This window comes from Mercenaria mercenaria, chromosome 16, assembly GCF_021730395.1.
Source record: "Mercenaria mercenaria strain notata chromosome 16, MADL_Memer_1, whole genome shotgun sequence".
In the NCBI taxonomy this organism is placed as follows: domain Eukaryota; kingdom Metazoa; phylum Mollusca; class Bivalvia; order Venerida; family Veneridae; genus Mercenaria; species Mercenaria mercenaria.
The window spans coordinates 19955875-19975135 of NC_069376.1; the positions used below are offsets into that span (position 1 = coordinate 19955875).

Sequence of the window (19261 nt, forward strand, 5' to 3'; positions counted from 1 at the left end):
TCGCATGCTAGATAAAAATGGCGGCGTAAGAATTTTAATGCACGGAAAAAGAAATTGAAAGAAGCGAAAGTATTTAAATTTCGCGGGTTGTTTTTAACGAACTGTAGTTTTCTTATATAAAGTTAAACACCCTTTTCTTTTGTTTTCTAAAGTAGGATCTAGTTTTTTTATGGAAATATAGTGTCTGAAAATCTGATATGCCTGAAAAGGGTCAAAACACCGTTATGAAGTGAGGGATTTAATATGAAATAAGAACAGCTGATTTAGTGGTGTCAGCCTCGACCAAGATGTTTTAGGTATTGCCACTACTTGGGAATCCTGTCGACAGTTTCTTTCACAGCCTCAACAAGCCCGACGGGACACGGAATCCCTATTCGCCGACAAAGCTAGTGTTGACAAATTATTAACGTGAATTGTTAAGTAACGTATGAAAATGAAGATTTTAATAGGTAAGCATTTATATAATATGCAGTGATTTTTTAGCTATAAATTTTTACCTGTCTGCGGCATAAATAAGTGAGAAGAATAGTTATACGCAAATGACATGCATTTTCGCGACCTGTCAAAATTTTTGTAAATTTCCTTTTCAGTGACTGGGAAACCCATGAGACATGAGCCAAAGTCACATAAAAATAAAAAATGTCACATAAGTTTTTAGTGCTGTTGAGCCCAGTGTCACATGGCTAAATTGTATTGAATGCAAAAGGGTGAAACTATTTAACAGGTCTAGGAAGGTCAGGTCTAGGAAAGTGGTATATTTACAGATTATCTGTAAATTTACAGGTAATCTATAATTTTACAGATGTTTCGATCTATAAATTTACAGATCAAATGTTTGAAAACTGCTAAAATCATACTTTGACTCAAAATCGCAGCTTGAAATTAATTGATTTATTTTAAAGTAGCATAAATAAAGGTCAATTGTAACTTTCAGTCATTTCTGTTTCTGATTTTTTTGAAAATGCCAAAAATTCGAAGTCAATAAAATTGACTGAAACTCACAAATGACGTTAATTTGTGCATACCGTAAATAAACCAATTACTTTCAAGCTGCGGTTTTTGGGAATAAATGTAATTTCATAAATTTTCATACACACAATCTGTAAATATACAGATCAACAAATCTGTAAATTTATAGATTATCTGTAAATTTACAGATAATCTGTAAATAAACCACTTTCCTAGACCTGAAGGTGGTATCCCCGGGATATATTTACAATTATTTGTGCAATTTTGATGATTTTTAACTCGACTAATCGAAGAAGAATAGTCTAGCTATACTACTCACCCTGGCGTCGGCATCACACCTTGGTTAAGTTTTTGCATGCAAGTACATACAGCCATCAATTAAAGGCATATAGCTTTGAAACTTATTTTTTCTTTTTCTAGGTCAATTACCAACCTCTCTGGGTCAAGTCCCATAACTCTGACATGTATTTTGAGCAAATTATGCCCCCTTTTAGACTTAGAAAATTTTGGTTAAAGTTTTACATGCAAGTTATTATCTCCAAAACTAATGCAGATATTGATTTGAAACTTCACATGGTCTTCGGGTTATAAAACTAGTTGATACAGCAAGCCCCATAACTCTGACCTTCATTTTGGCCAAATTATGTCCCTTTTGGACTTAGAAATTTCGGGTTTTAAAGTTTTGCGTGCAAGAAACATACAGCTATTACTAAAAGGCATATAGATTTGAAACTTATTTTTTTCTTTTTCTAGATCAATTACTAACCTCACTGGATCAGTCCCATAACTCTGGCTGTATTTTGGGCAAATTATTGCCCCCTTTTGGACTTTGGGAAATTCTGGTTAAAGTTTACATGCAGTTTCTATCTCCAAAACTAATGCAGATATGAATTAAAACTTCACATGTGCCTTCGGGGTTATAAAACAAGTTTGATGCAGCAAGTCCCATAAACTGATATGCTTTTGGTCAAATTATTCCCCCTTTTAAACTTAAAACTCTTTTGATTTTTAAAACCTTTTTGGGTAATATTTTCCTGCTTCTGGGACAATATTTCGAATAGTTGAGCTTGGCTGTCTTACGGACAGCTCTTGTTTTTTTCAGAATGTAGATTGGGAATTTTTTCACTCATTTTGGGAAAAAACATACTTTTTGGCATTGGGAATATAGCCCAATAACGGCTATAAAAACGGCAAAAAAAACCCCTGGAATTTGCCCCCTTTTGGACTTAGAAAATTTTGGTTAAAGTTTTACATGCAAGTTACTATCTCCAAAACTAAGGCCTAAAAAAAAATTCTTTGTTTCCGATAACATGCTCAAAAAAATTAGGGTAGGTAGGTCGGAATTTTTTTTTTTTTTTTTTATTTTTTTTTATTAAGGGAGACTTTTCGAAAATTATTTTTGTGTCAAAAAATGATTGTAAATAAAGGGGTAATGCCTTCAGAGCATCAGTAAGTTGATTTCTAACATCACTGGACATGTTTAAAGCATGAAAAGTGCAGTTTTGCAACTTTTTGTTAAAAAATTGAAAAAAATATTCACCAAGGCCATAAAAACATTAATTTTAGGGTCGGGCCAAAAATTTAGGGTAGGTCGGGATACCGGAAACAAACAATTTTTTTTTACGCCTAATGCAGATATTGATTTGAAACTTCACATGTGTCTTCGGGGTTATAAAACTAGTTGATAGCAGCAAGTCCCATAACTCTGACTTTCATTTTGGCCATTATGCCTGCCCCTTTGGACTTAGAAAATTCTGGTTAAAGTTTTGCGTGCAAGTACATACAGCTATTTCTAAAAGGCATATAGATTTGAAACTATTTTTCTTTTTCTAGATCAATTCCAACCAAAACTGGGTCAAGACCCATAACTCTGACATGTATTTTGAGCAAATTATCCCCCCTTTTAGACTAAAAAATTTTGGTTAAAGTTTTACATGCAAGTTACTATCCCCAAAAACTAATGCAGATATTGATTTGAAACTTCACATGTGTTTTCTGGTTTAAAATCTAGTTAATAGAGCAAGTCCCATAACTCTGACCTTCATTTGGCCAAATTATGCCCCCTTTTGGACTTAGAAAATTCTGGTTAAAGTTTTGCGTGCAAGTACATACAGCTTTTTCAAAAAGGCATATAGATTGGAAACTATTTTTTCTTTTTCTTGATCAATTACCAACCTAACTGGGTCAAGACCCAAAAACTCTGACATGTATTTTGAGCAAATTATGCCCCCTTTTAGACTTAGAAAATTTGGTTAAAGTTTTACATGCAAGTTATTACTCCAAAACTAATGCAGATATTGATTGAAACTTCACATGTTCTTCGGGGTTAAAAAACTAGTTGATAGCAGCAAGTCCCATAACCCCTGACCTTCTTTTTGGGCCCAAAATTTAAAGTCCCCTTTTGGCTTAGAAATTCTGGTTAAAGTTTTGCGTGCAAGTACATACAGTAAAACTAAAAGGCATATAGATTTAAAAACTTATTTTTTCTTTTCTAGATCAATTACTAACCTCACTGGATCAAGTCCATAACTCTGGCATGTATTTTGGGCAAATTATGCCCCCTTTTTGGACTTTGGAAATTCTGGTTAAATTTTTACATGCAAGTTCTATCTCCAAAACTAATGCAGATATTGAATTGAAACTCACATGTGCCTTCGGGGTTATAAAACTATTTTGATAGCAGCAAGTCCCATAACTGATATGCATTTTGGTCAAATTTTTCCCCCCTTTTTTGAACTTAAAACTCTTTGATATTTAACCTTTTGGGTAATATTTTCCTGCTTCTGGGACAATATTTCGAATAGTTGAGCTTGGCTGTCTTACGGACAGCTCTTGTTTTTTTCAGAATGTAGATTGGGAATTTTTTCACTCATTTTGGGAAAAAACATACTTTTTGGCATTGGGAATATAGCCCAATAACGGCTATAAAAACGGCAAAAAAAACCCCTGGAATTTGTTCAAACTGTCTTTTGCTCTTTTAAAGCTCCTTTGGGGGAGTAAGTTTACCAATAATCATGTGGTCAGAGACCACCAATTCAAAAAAGTACAGGGAACTTACTGGGAATGTGGTATGTGTATACCTGGGAATAAGGTAACATCTTTGTGTTCTGATTGGTCAGTCATGTAAACAAACACAGGAAGTGATTATTTTTTCAAAATTGATATTTGTTTTCACCACATTTACAGTATTTCATTTATACATTTTGACAAAATTTGCTTCATTTTATGTGTATTGAAAAAAAGTTTTATCAAATGAATTTCTCCCGCCATGCCAATGATGTAAACAGGGGGTCATCTTATTCACATGAAAATTACTTAAATAAAGTATAACTATTCATATGTTTTTCGCCCTATATTTTGGTAGAACTAAGATAGTTCTTGAAAAACTTGTTATTAGATACACATGTTTCGATGTATGGGAGGCTGTACACGCCATTACGTTACAATGTAAGTCTATGGGAAAACAGTTGGTGGACTCTAACCATGTGACCACTTGTAGACGCTGTGTACAAATGTAATTATCAGATATCTAAGTAAGCGTCGAGTAAATATTTGTTTTGGTATTGGTCAGTGATTCGCAAATTTCTGCAGAAATGGAGAGGAAAATAACAAGTTTCTTTTAGCAACATAGGGTTAGTGACCCTAAAGCCTAAAACTTACGAGTCCAGCCAAAGTCCAAAGAATCATTGAGTACTTTTGTTTGTACCATGAATTGTTATATGAAACCAAACAACAACAAAACAACTTAATAAATTTAGCACATAAACAGCTTTTAAATAATTGCTAGTGGAACCCATCATTTTGCTAGTGGAAAAAAATGGCACTAGCAAAAAAGCAAAGATTTTGCTAGTGGGGAAAAAAGTTAAATTTGATCCCTGAAGATTAAAAATACACTTTGGTATGTATTCAAACAAGTTTTTGTTTGCAGATAGGTATTGATATCTGAAATAAATAACAGGTAAAATTAAACCAGAACACTGCCTAATCACTGAGAAATCGATTACCGGAGGACTAGAAAATTGCCAGGGGAAATGCTAGTCATCTGGTTACTGGTGTTTAGAGGCAAAATGCCCACTGACACCTACTATTTTAAGTACAGAATTGTAAAGTGGCACTAGTAAAATATTCCAAATTTCACAGAAAACATTATATTGCTTGATTTTGACACAAATTTTATGATTGTAAACATAACATTTTTATCCAATCAGCTTATGTCTCATTGAATCTTACAGGTTTCCCTACACTTTTTTCAACCAATCCAAAGCCGGATTGTAATAACAATCTCTGACCTTTTGGAGAAGTGTCAAACATACTTAGTAGTTTTTATCTCGACTATTCGAAGAATAAGTAGAGCTATCCTACTCACCACGGCGTCGGTGTCGGCGTCGGCGTCGGCGTCACACCCTGGTTAAGTTTTTCGTACCAGTCCACATTTTGACAAAGTCTTTTGAGATAAAGCTTTGAAACTTTCAACACTTGTTTACCATCAGCATGTCCAGTTATAGGCAAGAGTACATAACTCTGTCAAGCATTTTGACTGAATTATGGCCCCTTTTGACTTAGAAATCTTGGTTAAGTTTTTCGTACCAGTTCATATTTTGACAAAGTCTTTTGAGATAAAGCTTTGAAACTTTCAACACTTGTTTACCATCACCATGTTCATTTGGTAGCAAGAGTACATAACTCCATCAAGCATTTGGTTGAATTATGGCCCCTTTTTGACTTAGAAATCTTGGTTAAGTTTTTCATACCAGTCCACATTTTGACAAAGTCTTTTGAGAAAAAGTTTTGAAACTTTAAACACTTGTTTACCATCACAATGTCCAGTTGTAGGCAAGAGTACATAACTCCATCAAGCATTTTGACTGAATTAGGCCCCCTTTTAGACTTAGAAATCTAGGTTAATTTTTCGTACCAGTTTATATTTGTGTAAATTGTTTGACATTTGGCTTTGAAACTTTTATATCTGTTCAGTATAATAGTCTCTATCAATAGGCAAGAGTAGTAAACTCTCTCATCTTTTTGGCTGATATGCCCTTTTTGAACTTGGAAATTGGTTCTGTTTTGTAAATGTCCATGTTTTGTCAAGGCTATTTGCATAGGCTTTTAAACTTTAAACACTTGTTTATCATTATGATTTCCATCTGTAGGCAAGAGTACATAACTCTGACATTATTTTGACTGATTTATGGCCCTTTTTGGACTTTGAAATTTGTTCAATTTTTCTTAACAATCGCGTTTTGTAAAAACTGTTTGAACTGTGGTTTTGGGAAACTTTTAACACTAGTTTATCAACATGATTTCCATCTGTAGCAGGAGTACATAACTCTGTCAACTATTTTGACTGAATTATGGCCCTTTTTGGACTTAGAAATTAGTTAAATTTTTCATATAAGTCCATGTTCTGCCTAACATCTAACTTAACATATTTGCCATCATGGTCACACATTGCCATTTAGTGCAAGACTAATCGAAATCCACAAATACAGGAACATTTTTTGTTTAATCCATTTTTTTGTTTAGTCTGAAAATCTATGGAAATATTTTGACCCCATTCTTCAATCAATTCTTCGAATAGTCGAGCGCGCTGTCATCCGACAGCTCTTGTTTCAAGATCTTCCTTGTGTATATCGTAATGGGTACCAAATATTTGGAAAACACCAATACCCTAACAATAATGGGGAAAAAGTTTGTCCCAGCATAATTTAAGTTTAAACACGGTTTTGTCAAATCTGATTTTTAGAAGTACGTATAGATCCATAGCCCTAGACACTTCCTTACATTTTCTTTTGTAAGGTAAATAACAACGAAAGTGAACAGGATCATATAGATTAGATAGTGTTAAAATAGATATTATTTATGTCCTCATGTGACAAACTCTATTTAGGCAAAGAAGTATAAAATACACAGAATGGCAACTGGCTGTAATCTCATGTGATCTCATGTCAGAGCGTGAATCGGCGTTATCTTAGTAAAAACAAATATCGGCGAGCATGGAGTTACAATTTGTACCTTTAAAACTACATTTAAAATACATGTTAGCTTCTAAAACAGCATTAGTTTAATGTGAAATAGTCTTAAGACACAAAGTACACGTTTCTTACTATCAAAAGAAGCATGGTCATACGGTGATAATTAATTTACCGATTAATTAATTGCTTTCGCATACAAAATTGCATGTGGAGAACGTGTCACTTCCGGTAAATGAGATCTCATTCAGTTGTCACGTTTTTTGGCGAGATTTACGAGATCTCATTCAGTTGTCACATTTTTTTTTTGCGAGATTTGCTCTATATGCCTTTCAAGTTGCCGATCTTTTTATTTTTATAGCTCTTTGTCAGATTTAGGGATTTATTAGGCCATTCACTATGATTCAGTCAGTATCTCTTTGGTAAGCATTTCTTTTAACAGTTAATGGTACTGTCCAAATTGAAAGATGGACAAGCTCATTATAGAAATTTAGCAGGGTAAAGGTAAAAAGGGGAAGTGACCAATGTCACCAAGTTCTACAAAAACTTACTAATATTTTATATTTTTCTCTTGTAGGGAGTTTGTTGGCACTTTGTGTGACAACATGTTCGTGCTTGTACTCCAGCACAGATGACGTTGTAGAACTTACGCCAAGCAACTTCCACAAACTTGTTATGAACGGTGATGAACTATGGCTTATAGAATTCTATGCACCATGGTGAGTAACAAGTTACTGTAAACAGTTTACTCTTAACTTTCTAGAAACACTGATGGTCAACAGATCTAATAACACACAAGCTCTGCTAATCAAGACATTTATCTTGATTGACGAAAATATAGTCACCATGATCAGTCTGATTACAAAAAGTTTGTCCTGAGATGCCACATAGTTTAGTAGTCACAGACCGAGGGATCCACTGTTTGGTGGCACACTGAACAATTTACAGTGTCACTGACATACATGTGCATGTTTCTTATCTTAATAGAGAAATATTTTAAAACTAACTTAAACTTGGTATATTTGTAAGCTGATATTCCATGGGAAAAGAGGTCACCTAGAGGGGAAGCACCTGTGCATATTATTTGCAAAATTTTGTAGTAAAACTAAAAGCATTTTTGGGCAAAGCGATTAAAATTTCTGATTTGATGTGCTCAAACTGCACGGCGTAAAAAATGTCCAAGAAAAAGGTACAAGTACTGATCACCATGCAAATGACTTGTTTGTGTCCATTGAGTTTTAATAGTTTGCCTGCTGTTTTCCTGTAGGTGTGGTCACTGCCAACAGCTGGCTCCTGATTGGAAGAAAGCAGCCACAGCTTTGAAGGGTGTGGTCAAAGTTGGCGCAGTCAATGCCGACGAGCATCAGAGTCTCGGTGGACAGTATGGAATCAGAGGATTTCCAACTATTAAAGTCTTTGGTCTTGATAAGTCAAAACCTACAGATTATCAAGGTAATTTTACATGAATTTCAGTCCTTTTCTGTAAAATTAAAAATCTGTAAATGTTGCTAAAAATCGTTACTGATATGATATCCAAAAATACTAATACGTTAATTGACACCACTACTAATTTACTATAGACTGAAGTGCTCATGAAAGCAATGTAAAATCTAACAGCTTGTTACAGCTTTTGATATTATTGTGTGTAAATTCATTTTACTGTCAACTGTTACATACATTTTCACAGGGGCAAGACAGGCGTCTGGTATTGTTGATGCTGCATTGAGTGCTGCATCTTCCATGGTACGACAGAAATTGACAGGAAAGAAGAGTAGTGGTGGTGGTGGTAGCGGAGGAAGTGGCAAACAGGTACTGATGCTAACATATTACCATTTTATAGTTGCGAGGTGTGAGGCTAGATTTATAGGCGTCTGTATAGGGATTGGTAGGGATTATTTTGACTACTGCAAAGTACCAGTTTGTACTAGATTTGTCTTGAACTACTGCTGCAGTTAGTAATTTCTGACAATTCTAAGCAGTCAAGACATGATAAATTAAAGGAAGAAATTGGTAAACAAATGGGCCAAACATATGCATGTTGTAGTTCTAAGTAATACACGCTCAAGACTGGCAGAACAAGTAAACAGAAGCCCTTCTATGTAGAGACATACATTGTAGATCTTTTTTAGGTTTGCCATATTCGAATATTCGGCTTGTTTAATGGAAGCTTTAAATACTTACTAAGTGATTGGCATATACACAATACATTCTGTTGTTTAAAACATGAATCATCGTAATAAATATGGCTTGTTGGATAAACTGTTATTCCCTAGTGATGACCCCTGCCAATTATGAATTGCAATTTTCTTGTTAATTGGACAATTTTTGACACGCAATCAAAAAGTTTTATTCTGCATAATAAGCATACTTAAATTGCTCAAATCAACAATGCCTATTTTGAAAAAACTATACACTAATTTACGAACATTTGAATTTGATTTTCACATTATCCGTTGCCATCTCTAAGAAAAATCTATGGCTTACATGCTAAACTATATCATATCCGATTGTTGAAAAATTTTAGTCAACTGAAAATAGTATATATTACACTATTATGTCACATGTGACTAGACATCTATAAAAAAAAAAAAATGGTAGCGGTATCTGGTCATATTTATCTATGGTGGCATCCTCTTTCTTTATTTGACAGCTACTTTCTGTGACAGTGTGTAAGGATTTCACATACAGATAAGCAAACATAAAATGAAGATTTTTAGGGTTTTAGGTAACAGTTGATTCATTTTTTATTGCAGGCTGATCCCGATGCAGTGATTGAGCTGACAGACTCTAATTTCCAGGAGAAAGTCATTCAGAGTGATGATATCTGGTTGGTGGAATTTTTCGCTCCTTGGTGCGGCCATTGTAAAAACCTTGCTCCACACTGGGCTCAGGCTGCTACGGAGTTGAAGGGCAAAGTAAAATTGGGTGCCCTAGATGCTACAGTACATACAGTAATAGCAAGCAGATATGGGGTATATATTTTTACAATCTTTTACATGTACGGTAATTGTTGTTTAGAAACTTTATGCGTGTGTTTGGGTTTAGTGTAATTTTGAACTACTTTTCAGTCATATAAATGACAGTGTCCTCTTATAGCAGTGAGCGTAATGTCCAACTTTATTGTGCTGCCTCGCTGGAATATTACGCCCTAGATACATGACATGATACCCCACCAGTCACATCATACTGACACCTGGCTGACCAGTCCTGGTACTATCCTTTTTATGCAAAGTTATAACCTTACAATAATTCTTAGGGTATTGTAAGGATAACCAGAATCTGAAATGTGTAAGTAATTGCTTCGTAATTCATTTCTAAAAAAATAAAAGACCCAGTTTTTGCTTATTTTTACATACTGTTGTTTTTTAGCTCAATTGAGCATAAACTGCTCAAGTGTCAGAGCTATTGTGATAACCCTGTGCCCATCATCATCGTCCATTGTGAACAATTTGACTTGTTTTGAAACACTCATAAGAGGTCACAATTTAAGCCCAGTCTTTTATATGATTGAAAAGTTGTTCAAAATGACACTAAACCCTGATCTTTATGTTATTTGGTTGGAATGTTTGTCTTGGTTAAAATCCATGATAGATTTGTGATTAAGTCACTTTGGAAAAAATCTAGTCCATTAGGTCAAATCAAAGAAAAATGGTAATACTGAAGAGGCCACTTTTTCAGCTTTACCATTATAAATTTTTATCATAATGTTTGTCTGTATGAAATTTAGGTCAAGTTCAAAAGTTGTGTACTTGAGAGGTCAAAAATGCCATTAGGTCAAATCTTTGAAAAACTTGACTAATGATGTACATGTACTTGACCTGACGAAAAAACAAGGTAAAAATTATTGTCTTCCTGAAATCTATACCAAAATAGATACTAGATTATCCAGGACAAGAACTAGGTCAGGTTAGCGATACAGGGCCTTCAGGGCACTCATGCTAATAAATTTCTATTACTGTTAGTGAAATTGTTGTTAAATAGGATATTTTTAACTTTTCTCTTGATTTAGATTCGTGGATATCCAACAATAAAATATTTCCCTGGAGGGAAGAAGGATGGGGAAGCCCAGGAATACGATGGTGGACGTACGGCATCAGATATTGTCAGCTGGGCTTCACAGAAGGTTGCTGAGAATGTTCCACCTCCAGATGTGTATGAGGTAAGTCTTGTTTATTCCATCAAGTAAATGCTTAAGTATTTAACAAGCATGAAGGTTTTAAAAAACATGTTTTAAATAGTTGGTATTAGAAGTATTCAATGTGAAAACGTATCCAATCTTCAACATATTTCAGAGTATATCTGAGCCGTGCCATGAGAAAATCAATATAATGGGTTTGCTACCAGCATGGATCCAGACCAGCCTGAGGGTCCGCGCAGTCTGGTCAGGATCCATGCTGTTCGCTTACGGTTTCTGTAATTGCAGTAGGCTTTAAAGGAGTTCATCACAATATTTTGTGCGCAGCTCAATCGCGCAGCAAGCGATATCCACTGTAAAGTTCAGAATTCGCCGCCGAAAGTGCATAATTGTCGGATATGCAGCGCACTCGCGCAAAATATAACGTATGTACTGACAATATAGGTCGTGCATCCATATTTTACCTTTAAAAGTGATGGTGTTTTATTGGAGGAGTAGTTGTAGGAAGTGCTCGAATCGAATACATTGTGGACAGCCAATTTGAAAGTAAACTATTTCGTCCAGTAACAATGCAGCCGCCTCCAAGTCAAATAAAATTCCAGAAAATCTTAACGTAGATATATCTCCTTCAAGTTCAAATGTGACTTCCTAAAAATGTTGTTATACATTTGTACTTTTTGTGCCCCATCCCGCATTTCACGTAGTAAGACCAGAGTTACGGCCCTTGATAGTCAAATTGTACATAAAGGGTTTAAACATTTGTGTCGCATGTACCTCAAAATTATATGCGCCAAGAGTCATGAAACAAAACAAGAATTAAAAATTTAGCATGCGAAGTTGTGCACCAGTGCTTTTATTTGAGGTTTCACTCAATAAAAACAGATTTATGTCCCTTGACGTGGTCAGATATATACATAAATGGCATGTGAAAGCTTTTGTAGCAAGTATCTCAAAAGTTTTGACTAGAGGCATGCAACCTTAAAGGAGCATTATTCCGTATGTGAGTTAAGAATATTGGTTAAGGAACTGATAATAACATTGTGCAACTTGTTTTGTAAGAAAAAAATGTTCATAATTTTTAGGTGGTGGGGTAATAAAAAAATCTTTTTGGGTGAAGTGAATATTTTTTAATTTTTCTTGAAAACAAGCACGGGTTATATTTTTTTTTTGGGTTTTGATTTTTTGTCTTAGTTCTAGCTTACATAATTAAAATTTGGAAAAATTTCTGTCCGCTAGATTTTTCATATCATTAAGAAAAACTTCGTGTTTTTCTCAGTTTCAGATACTTTCGACATTTGTCAAGAGTAAATTTTCTGAGTTAATATATCTATATGTAGACATATTATGTATAGTTATAGTGGTGTTATTAATTCGGATGCATAAACAGTAACATCAGGGTGAAATTCGAATAAAATAATTGTTTGCAGTAGTTTTATTATGACATGTTGTACTGTTCTTCAGACAAAAATTACCGATTTGGTGTTCTTAATAAACTTTGAATACTGAAAAAAAAAGCACGGGTACCTATTGTTTTTATTTTTTATTTTAACTTGTCATACATCAATCTATAAATATGCAAAGTTACAAAAAATTCTGTGATCTAGAAATAATTGTGAAAAACATCTTTAAAAGCGAACAGCATGGATCCTTGCTGGTCGTAAAGCCACTTTGTTGGTTTTCTCATGGCGCAGCTCATCTGGTGAACTTGTTGGTGACTTTCAGAACATGATGACCTTGAACGTTTTACCCTCAGACCTTCAAATACCTTAATCCTTCCTCCACCATGAAAAGCTAAAAGGTTTAACTATGATCAAAATTGTGTTGCTGTATCTTGAAACCCTACAAAAAATATATGAAACATTGAAGCAGGCATACAATCCACTGGCAGGACTGCTGGTGGATCATAGTGTGCTGAATTGTCACTGTGTTTGTATTGACAGCTGGTATATCAGAGAGTCCTCAATAATATGTTTTATATTGACAGGTAGTGGATCAGAGAGTCCTCAAAAGTGTTTTATTTTAAATTGACAATTAGTGGATCAGAGAGTCCTCAATAGTGTTTTATTTTATATTGACAGGTAGTGGATCAGAGAGTCCTCAATAGTGTTTTATTTTATATTGACAGGTAGTGGATCAGAGAGTCCTCAATAGTGTTTTATTTTATATTGACAGGTAGTGGATCAGAGAGTCCTCAATAGTGTTTTATTTTATATCAGTTGACAGGTAGTGGATCAGAGAGTCCTCAATAATGTTTTATTTTAAATTGACAGGTAGTGGATCAGAGTCCACAATAATATGTTTTATTTTATATTGACAGGTGATGGATCAAGAGTCCCAATAGTTTTTTTATTTTATTTGACAGGTAGTGGATAGAGTGTTCCCCATTAATTATGTTTTATTTTATATTGACAGGTAGTGATTTAGAGAGTCCACAATAATTGTTTTTTTATTTGACAAAAAGGGGGCCATAATTCTTGCAAAAAGCAGGATGGAGTTATGTTGCTTGCTGTACAGGTCAGCTTATGATGGTGAACAAGTGTTGCAAGTTTCAAAGCAATAGCTTAGATAGTTTAAGAGAAAAAAGTTGACCTAAACATAAACTTAACCAAGAAATCTGATATTTTCTAAGTCCAAAAGGGCCATAAATCTTGCAAAAAGCAGGATGGAGTTATGTTTCTTGCTGTACAGGGTCAACTTATGATGGTGAACAAGTGTTGCAAGTTTTAAAGCAATAGCTTTGATAGTTTAGAATAAAAGCTGACCTAAACATAAAACTTAACCAAGAAAACTGATGTTCTAAGTCCAAAAGGGGCCATAAATCTTGCAAAAAGCAAGGTGGAGTTATGTTTCTTGATGTACAGGGTCTGCTTATGATGGTGAACAAGTATTCCAAGTTTCAAAGCAATAGCTTTGATAGTTTAGGAGAAAAGTTGACCTAAACATAAAACTTAACCAAGAAATCTGATATTTTCTAAGTACAAAAGGGGCCATAAATCTTGCAAAAAGCAAGATGGAGTTATGTTTCTTGCTATACAGGGTCAGCTTATGATGGTGAACAAGTATTCCAAGTTTCAAAGCAATAGCTTTGATAGTTTAGGAGAAAAGCTGACCTAAACATAAAACTTAACCAGGCAACGCCGACGCCAACGCCGACAACCGCTCAAGTGATGACAATAACTCATCATTTTTTTTCAAAAAAATCAGATGAGCTAAAAAAAATAATTCAAATTCTGCTCTAAGGTATGGTCATGCTAGAGCCAAAATACATTTTCCACTGGACATCCAGGATATGGCAAAAGAATAACATCGACAAAAAAATCATGAACATTTTAAAGTAATACTAGAAAAACTCGTTCAGAATATCAACATGTCATGTTGTGTGCTGCTTTAGTTAATTCGTTTGATAAAATTTTATTATTTTTTAATAGAAAATTATCACACTTTATTACAGATACATAATCAGGGCTGAACAAACATGATGCAATTTTAAAGTAATCAACTCATTAAAGCTTTTCTTCAAAGCTAAAAAAAGCAAAATTTTACATTGAAAATACTTTTGGATGCAGTAAAAACCAGTAAAAACATATTTGTAGCTATTCTATAACTGTTAGCTCTTGTCACTTGTTTGTAAAGCACAGTTACTGCAGACATAAGGTTTAAAGCTTTGAACAAAAAAATTACTGCAGTTACAAGCATACTTCCAAAAAGTCACTAATCCTTTTTTATCCTGTTTGAATCTGTTTGTTTGTGAGCAACCCCATCATGGAGCAGTTTACCGTCCACTACACCATCTACATGATGAGTATCAACAAGAATATCTGTTTTCCTACTTGTCTTGCAAGCTGACGTTGCAGCAGGAATGTATGGCAGAATAACAAAGCTCACAGCAATCACAATATGCAGGCACCAATACATACTACTGAAATGAGAAATTTTTCCTTCAATTATTTGTAAGCTAACAGCAATCACATTAAGCAGGCACCAATACATACTACTAAAATGAGAAATTTTTCAATCAATCATTTGTATACCATAAGTGACACTGCATTTCCAAAAAAACCACCATTAGTGGCTGCACTCTTAGATGGAACTGTTACCAAAGTCAGCTAGAGCTATCACTAAACAAATAATACCCCCAAGAGACCACTCTCAAAAAGGGAAAGTAAAATGTTGTAACCTTGACCTTTGACCAAGTGACCTGGGTTGTCGACCAATGAGGTTAACTATTGATGCTTAGACCTAGTAACCTTGGCTGTGCATTCTGCAAGTCGTCTTGATGAAGTTAATAACTCATGCAAATTTTATGAAAATCTTCAAAGCAATAAAGGAGACATGGAGAGGACAAGACAGACGGACAGACAGTGCAACTTCGATAAAATCCCCACATACATTGTGTATCTGGAGGATATAGTTATTATATTGTCAATATCTACATTGAAATGTCTAAGATTTAAATTTCCTTTGGTATGAAGTCTTCATTTGACTTTTAATCTTTAAACATGAACTAGACTTTTTTTTAAATAATATGTTTATAGCAGCATCACATAGTACATGGAGTCAGATAGTAAATGAAATATGTCTCTGTAAGCAGACCTCAATACCATATTGTAAAATACTTGCTTTGTGAAGAATTACTGTAAGAGATTGTCTCCGACTATTTACTTACTGCCTGTAGATGATCAGAGCTCGTCTCGGATACTTTACTTACTGTCTGTAGAGGATCAGAGCTTGTCTCCGATACTTTACTTACTGCCTGTAGAGGATCAGAGCTTGTCTCCGATACTTTACTTACTGTCTGTAGAGGATCAGAGCTTGTCTCGGATACTTTACTTACTGTCTGTAGAGGATCAGAGCTTGTCTCGGATACTTTACTTACTGCCTGTCGAGGATCAGAGCTTGTCTCGGATACTTTACTTACTGCTTGTACAGGATCAGAGCTTGTCTCTGATACTTTACTTACTGCTTGTAGAGGATCAGAGCTTGTCTCGGATACTTTACTTACTGCTTGTAGAGGATCAGAGCTTGTCTTGGATACTTTACTTACTGTCTGTAGAGGATCAGAGCTTGTCTCTACTTACTGTCTGTAGAGGATCAGAGCTTGTCTCAGACACTTTACTTACTGTCTGTAGAGGATCAGAGCTTGTCTCAGACACTTTACTTACTGCCTGTAGAGGATCAGAGCTTGTCTCAGACACTTTACTTACTGCCTGTAGAGGATCAGAGCTTGTCTCAGACACTTTACTTACTGCCTGTAGAGGATCAGAGCTTGTCTCAGATACTTTACTTACTGCCTGTTGAGGATCAGAGCTTGTCTCAGACACTTTACTTACTGCCTGTAGAGGATCAGAGCTTGTCTCAGACACTTTACTTACTGCCTGTAGAGGATCAGAGCTTGTCTCAGACACTTTACTTACTGCCTGTTGAAGATCAGAGCTTATCTCAGATACTTTACTTACTGCCTGTAGAGGATCAGAGCTCGTCTCAGATACTTTACTTACTGCCTGTAGAGGATCAGAGCTTGTCTCAGATACTTTACTTACTGCCTGTTGAAGATAAGAGCTTGTCTTAGATACTTTACTTATCAGAGTTTGTCTCGGATACTTTACTTACTGTCTGTAGAGGATCAGAGTTTGTCTCGGATACTTTACTTACTGTCTGTAGAGGATCAGAGCTTGTCTCAGATACTTTACTTACTGCCTGTTGAAGATAAGAGCTTGTCTTAGATACTTTACTTATCAGAGTTTGTCTCGGATACTTTACTTACTGTCTGTAGAGGATCAGAGTTTGTCTCGGATACTTTACTTACTGTCTGTAGAGGATCAGAGCTTGTCTCGGATACTTTACTTGCTGTCTGTAGACAACATCTCAGACAATGTACTTACTATGTTTAGAAGGTGATGGTTTGTTCTCAGACACCATACTTACTATGTGTAAAAGGTGAGGGTTTGTCTAAGGTGTAGAATAGTGAATGGAACAACCATATATGAGATTATAATATGTGTGCCAATCCATGTCAGTATGTCATAAAATATCTGAAGTGACCTTGACCCTTGAAAGTATGGCCTTATCTTTTTGCGTGCCTGTAATACAAAACAATATTATAACTAATAAAAATACTTTCCGTAATACGACAAAATTATAACACTGAAATTACTAATTTTGATAACAGATTTTTTTATATTTTTTCTTTATTTGTTTGCACAAATCAACAAAATTAAATCCTACAGAACCAACTTCCCAATATTTTTCTTTGACAGCCATTTCTGCCAAAAATCTTGAAATTTTATGAAATTTAAATTCTAAGGACTTTACCCATTTTCCTCCAGTATTATAACTGCGAGACAATATACAGTCAAACCTGTCTTTACCAACACTGGTTGTTACCAGGTAAAGGTGTATGGTAACAATGTTTGGTACCACATTAGGTGTTTGGTACCATTTAAGATACCAGTTCTAGCTAAAGGTGTAAGTTAATAAAGGCTGTCAGTTGAAGCAAGTTTTCAAGCATATACGTGAATATTTTCATCCCCGAAATTTGTTTTAGTGCTTTGAAACTGTAAGAAAACAGTTGCTGATTACCAGTACTGATTTTCATGTTCAGATATGTGGGTTGTAATCACAGCTATTGTAATACCTAATACATGTATGTATTATAACTGACCTGGTGGGGCGGGGTTTTGCGACAGTCCACTGCATTATTGTGCAGGATATGTAGTATATTCGTTAATCTGATTTCTTATTCACTGGCTATCTACCTTACACTGTAACCAGTAGCTCTACCTACTTTGCTTGTTTTTTGAGATTACCATTATAAGCCTGAGATTAACTCCACCCTGCCAGGTCGAATAAAACACACTTTAGCACAGTCGACTTGGCTAAAGTTTATCAGATACATTTCAGGGTCTCAATATGTTGAAAACTGGTCTATACTAGGCAGTAAAGTAGACTGCAAACAAAGTTCAATCATCTGCTGTGTGCATGAAGAAAGCGCTGTGTAGATTTTAGAAGCAACCAGTGCAGCATACCACAAGGGTCTGCTTCAAGTCCTGCATTAACAAACATGACCCATGGCTATTTTTGAAAACATTAACCGTTAAATGAAATACCACTTGTTAGCAAAAAAAACAAGAGCACCGCCTTGCGGGTGCTGACGCTCATCTGATTTTTTTTGTGTAATAGAAATATTGTCCTACCCATGATTTTCTAAGTATAAAATGGGCCATCATTCTTGCAAAAAGCAGGATAGAGTTATGTTTCTTGATGTACAGTGTCCACTTATGATGGTGAAAAACTGTTGCAAGTTTTAAAGCAATAGCTTTGATAGTTTATGAGAAAAGTCAACTTAAACATAATACTCAACCAAGAAAATGATTTTCTAAGTCCAAAAGGGGCAATAATTATTGCAAAAAGCAGGATGGAGTTATGTTGCTTGCTATACAGGGTCAGCTTATGATGGTGAACAAGTGTTGCAAGTTTCAAAGCAATAGCTTTGATAGTTTAAGAGAAAAAGTTGACCTAAACATAAAACTTAACCAAGAAATCTGATATTTTCTAAGTCTAAAAGGGGCCATAAATCTTGCAAAAAGCAGGATGGAGTTATGTTTCTTGCTGTACAGGGTCAGCTTATGATGGTGAACAAGTGTTGCAAGTTTTAAAGCAATAGCTTTGATAGTTTAGGAGAAAAAGTTGACCTAAACATAAAACTTAACCAAGAAACATGATATTTTCTAAGTCCAAAAGGGGCCATAATTCTTGCAAAAAGCAAGATGGAGTTATGTTTCTTGATGTACAGGGTCTGCTTATGATGGTGAACAAGTATTCCAAGTTTCAAAGCAATAGCTTTGATAGTTTAGGAGAAAAGTTGACCTAAACATAAAACTTAACCAAGAAATCTGATATTTTCTAAGTACAAAAGGGGCCATAAATCTTGCAAAAAGCAAGATGGAGTTATGTTTCTTGCTATACAGGGTCAGCTTATGAGGGTGAACAAGTATTCAAAGTTTCAAAGCAATAGCTTTGATAGTTTAGGAGAAAAGCTGACCTAAACATAAAACTTAACCAGGCAACGCCGACGCCGACAACCGCTCAAGTGATGACAATAACTCATCATTTTTTTTCAAAAAATCAGATGAGCTAAAAAACAACACTTTTCAAAGCAAAACCACAACAGTTTGTTTATTTAAGAAAT

General features: G+C 35.0%; 2 protein-coding genes across 2 annotated transcripts in view; one reads left to right on the plus strand and one right to left on the minus strand.

Annotated features, from left to right (window-relative positions):
* Window positions 1-358: 358 nt before the first annotated feature.
* Window positions 359-13511, plus strand: LOC123540283 (protein disulfide-isomerase A6 homolog). The gene is made up of 8 exons (XM_053525798.1): window positions 359-449; window positions 7516-7657; window positions 8206-8390; window positions 8626-8747; window positions 9692-9910; window positions 10948-11097; window positions 13058-13082; window positions 13486-13511. The coding sequence occupies exons 1-8, from the start codon at window positions 428-430 to the stop codon at window positions 13509-13511; spliced, it is 891 nt and encodes a 296-aa protein (XP_053381773.1). The 5' UTR covers window positions 359-427.
* Window positions 13512-13715: 204 nt separating this feature from the next.
* The window catches only part of LOC123540108 (lysophospholipid acyltransferase 2-like), a 132231-nt gene continuing 126685 nt past the window's right edge, over window positions 13716-19261 (minus strand). The window contains exons 12-13 of the mRNA XM_053525799.1: window positions 16999-17153; window positions 13716-14992 (exon numbers count right to left, since the gene is read on the minus strand). Of these exons, the coding sequence (XP_053381774.1) occupies window positions 14785-14992; window positions 16999-17153 (363 nt within the window). The 3' untranslated portion in view covers window positions 13716-14784. The remainder of the gene's footprint in view (window positions 14993-16998; window positions 17154-19261) is intronic.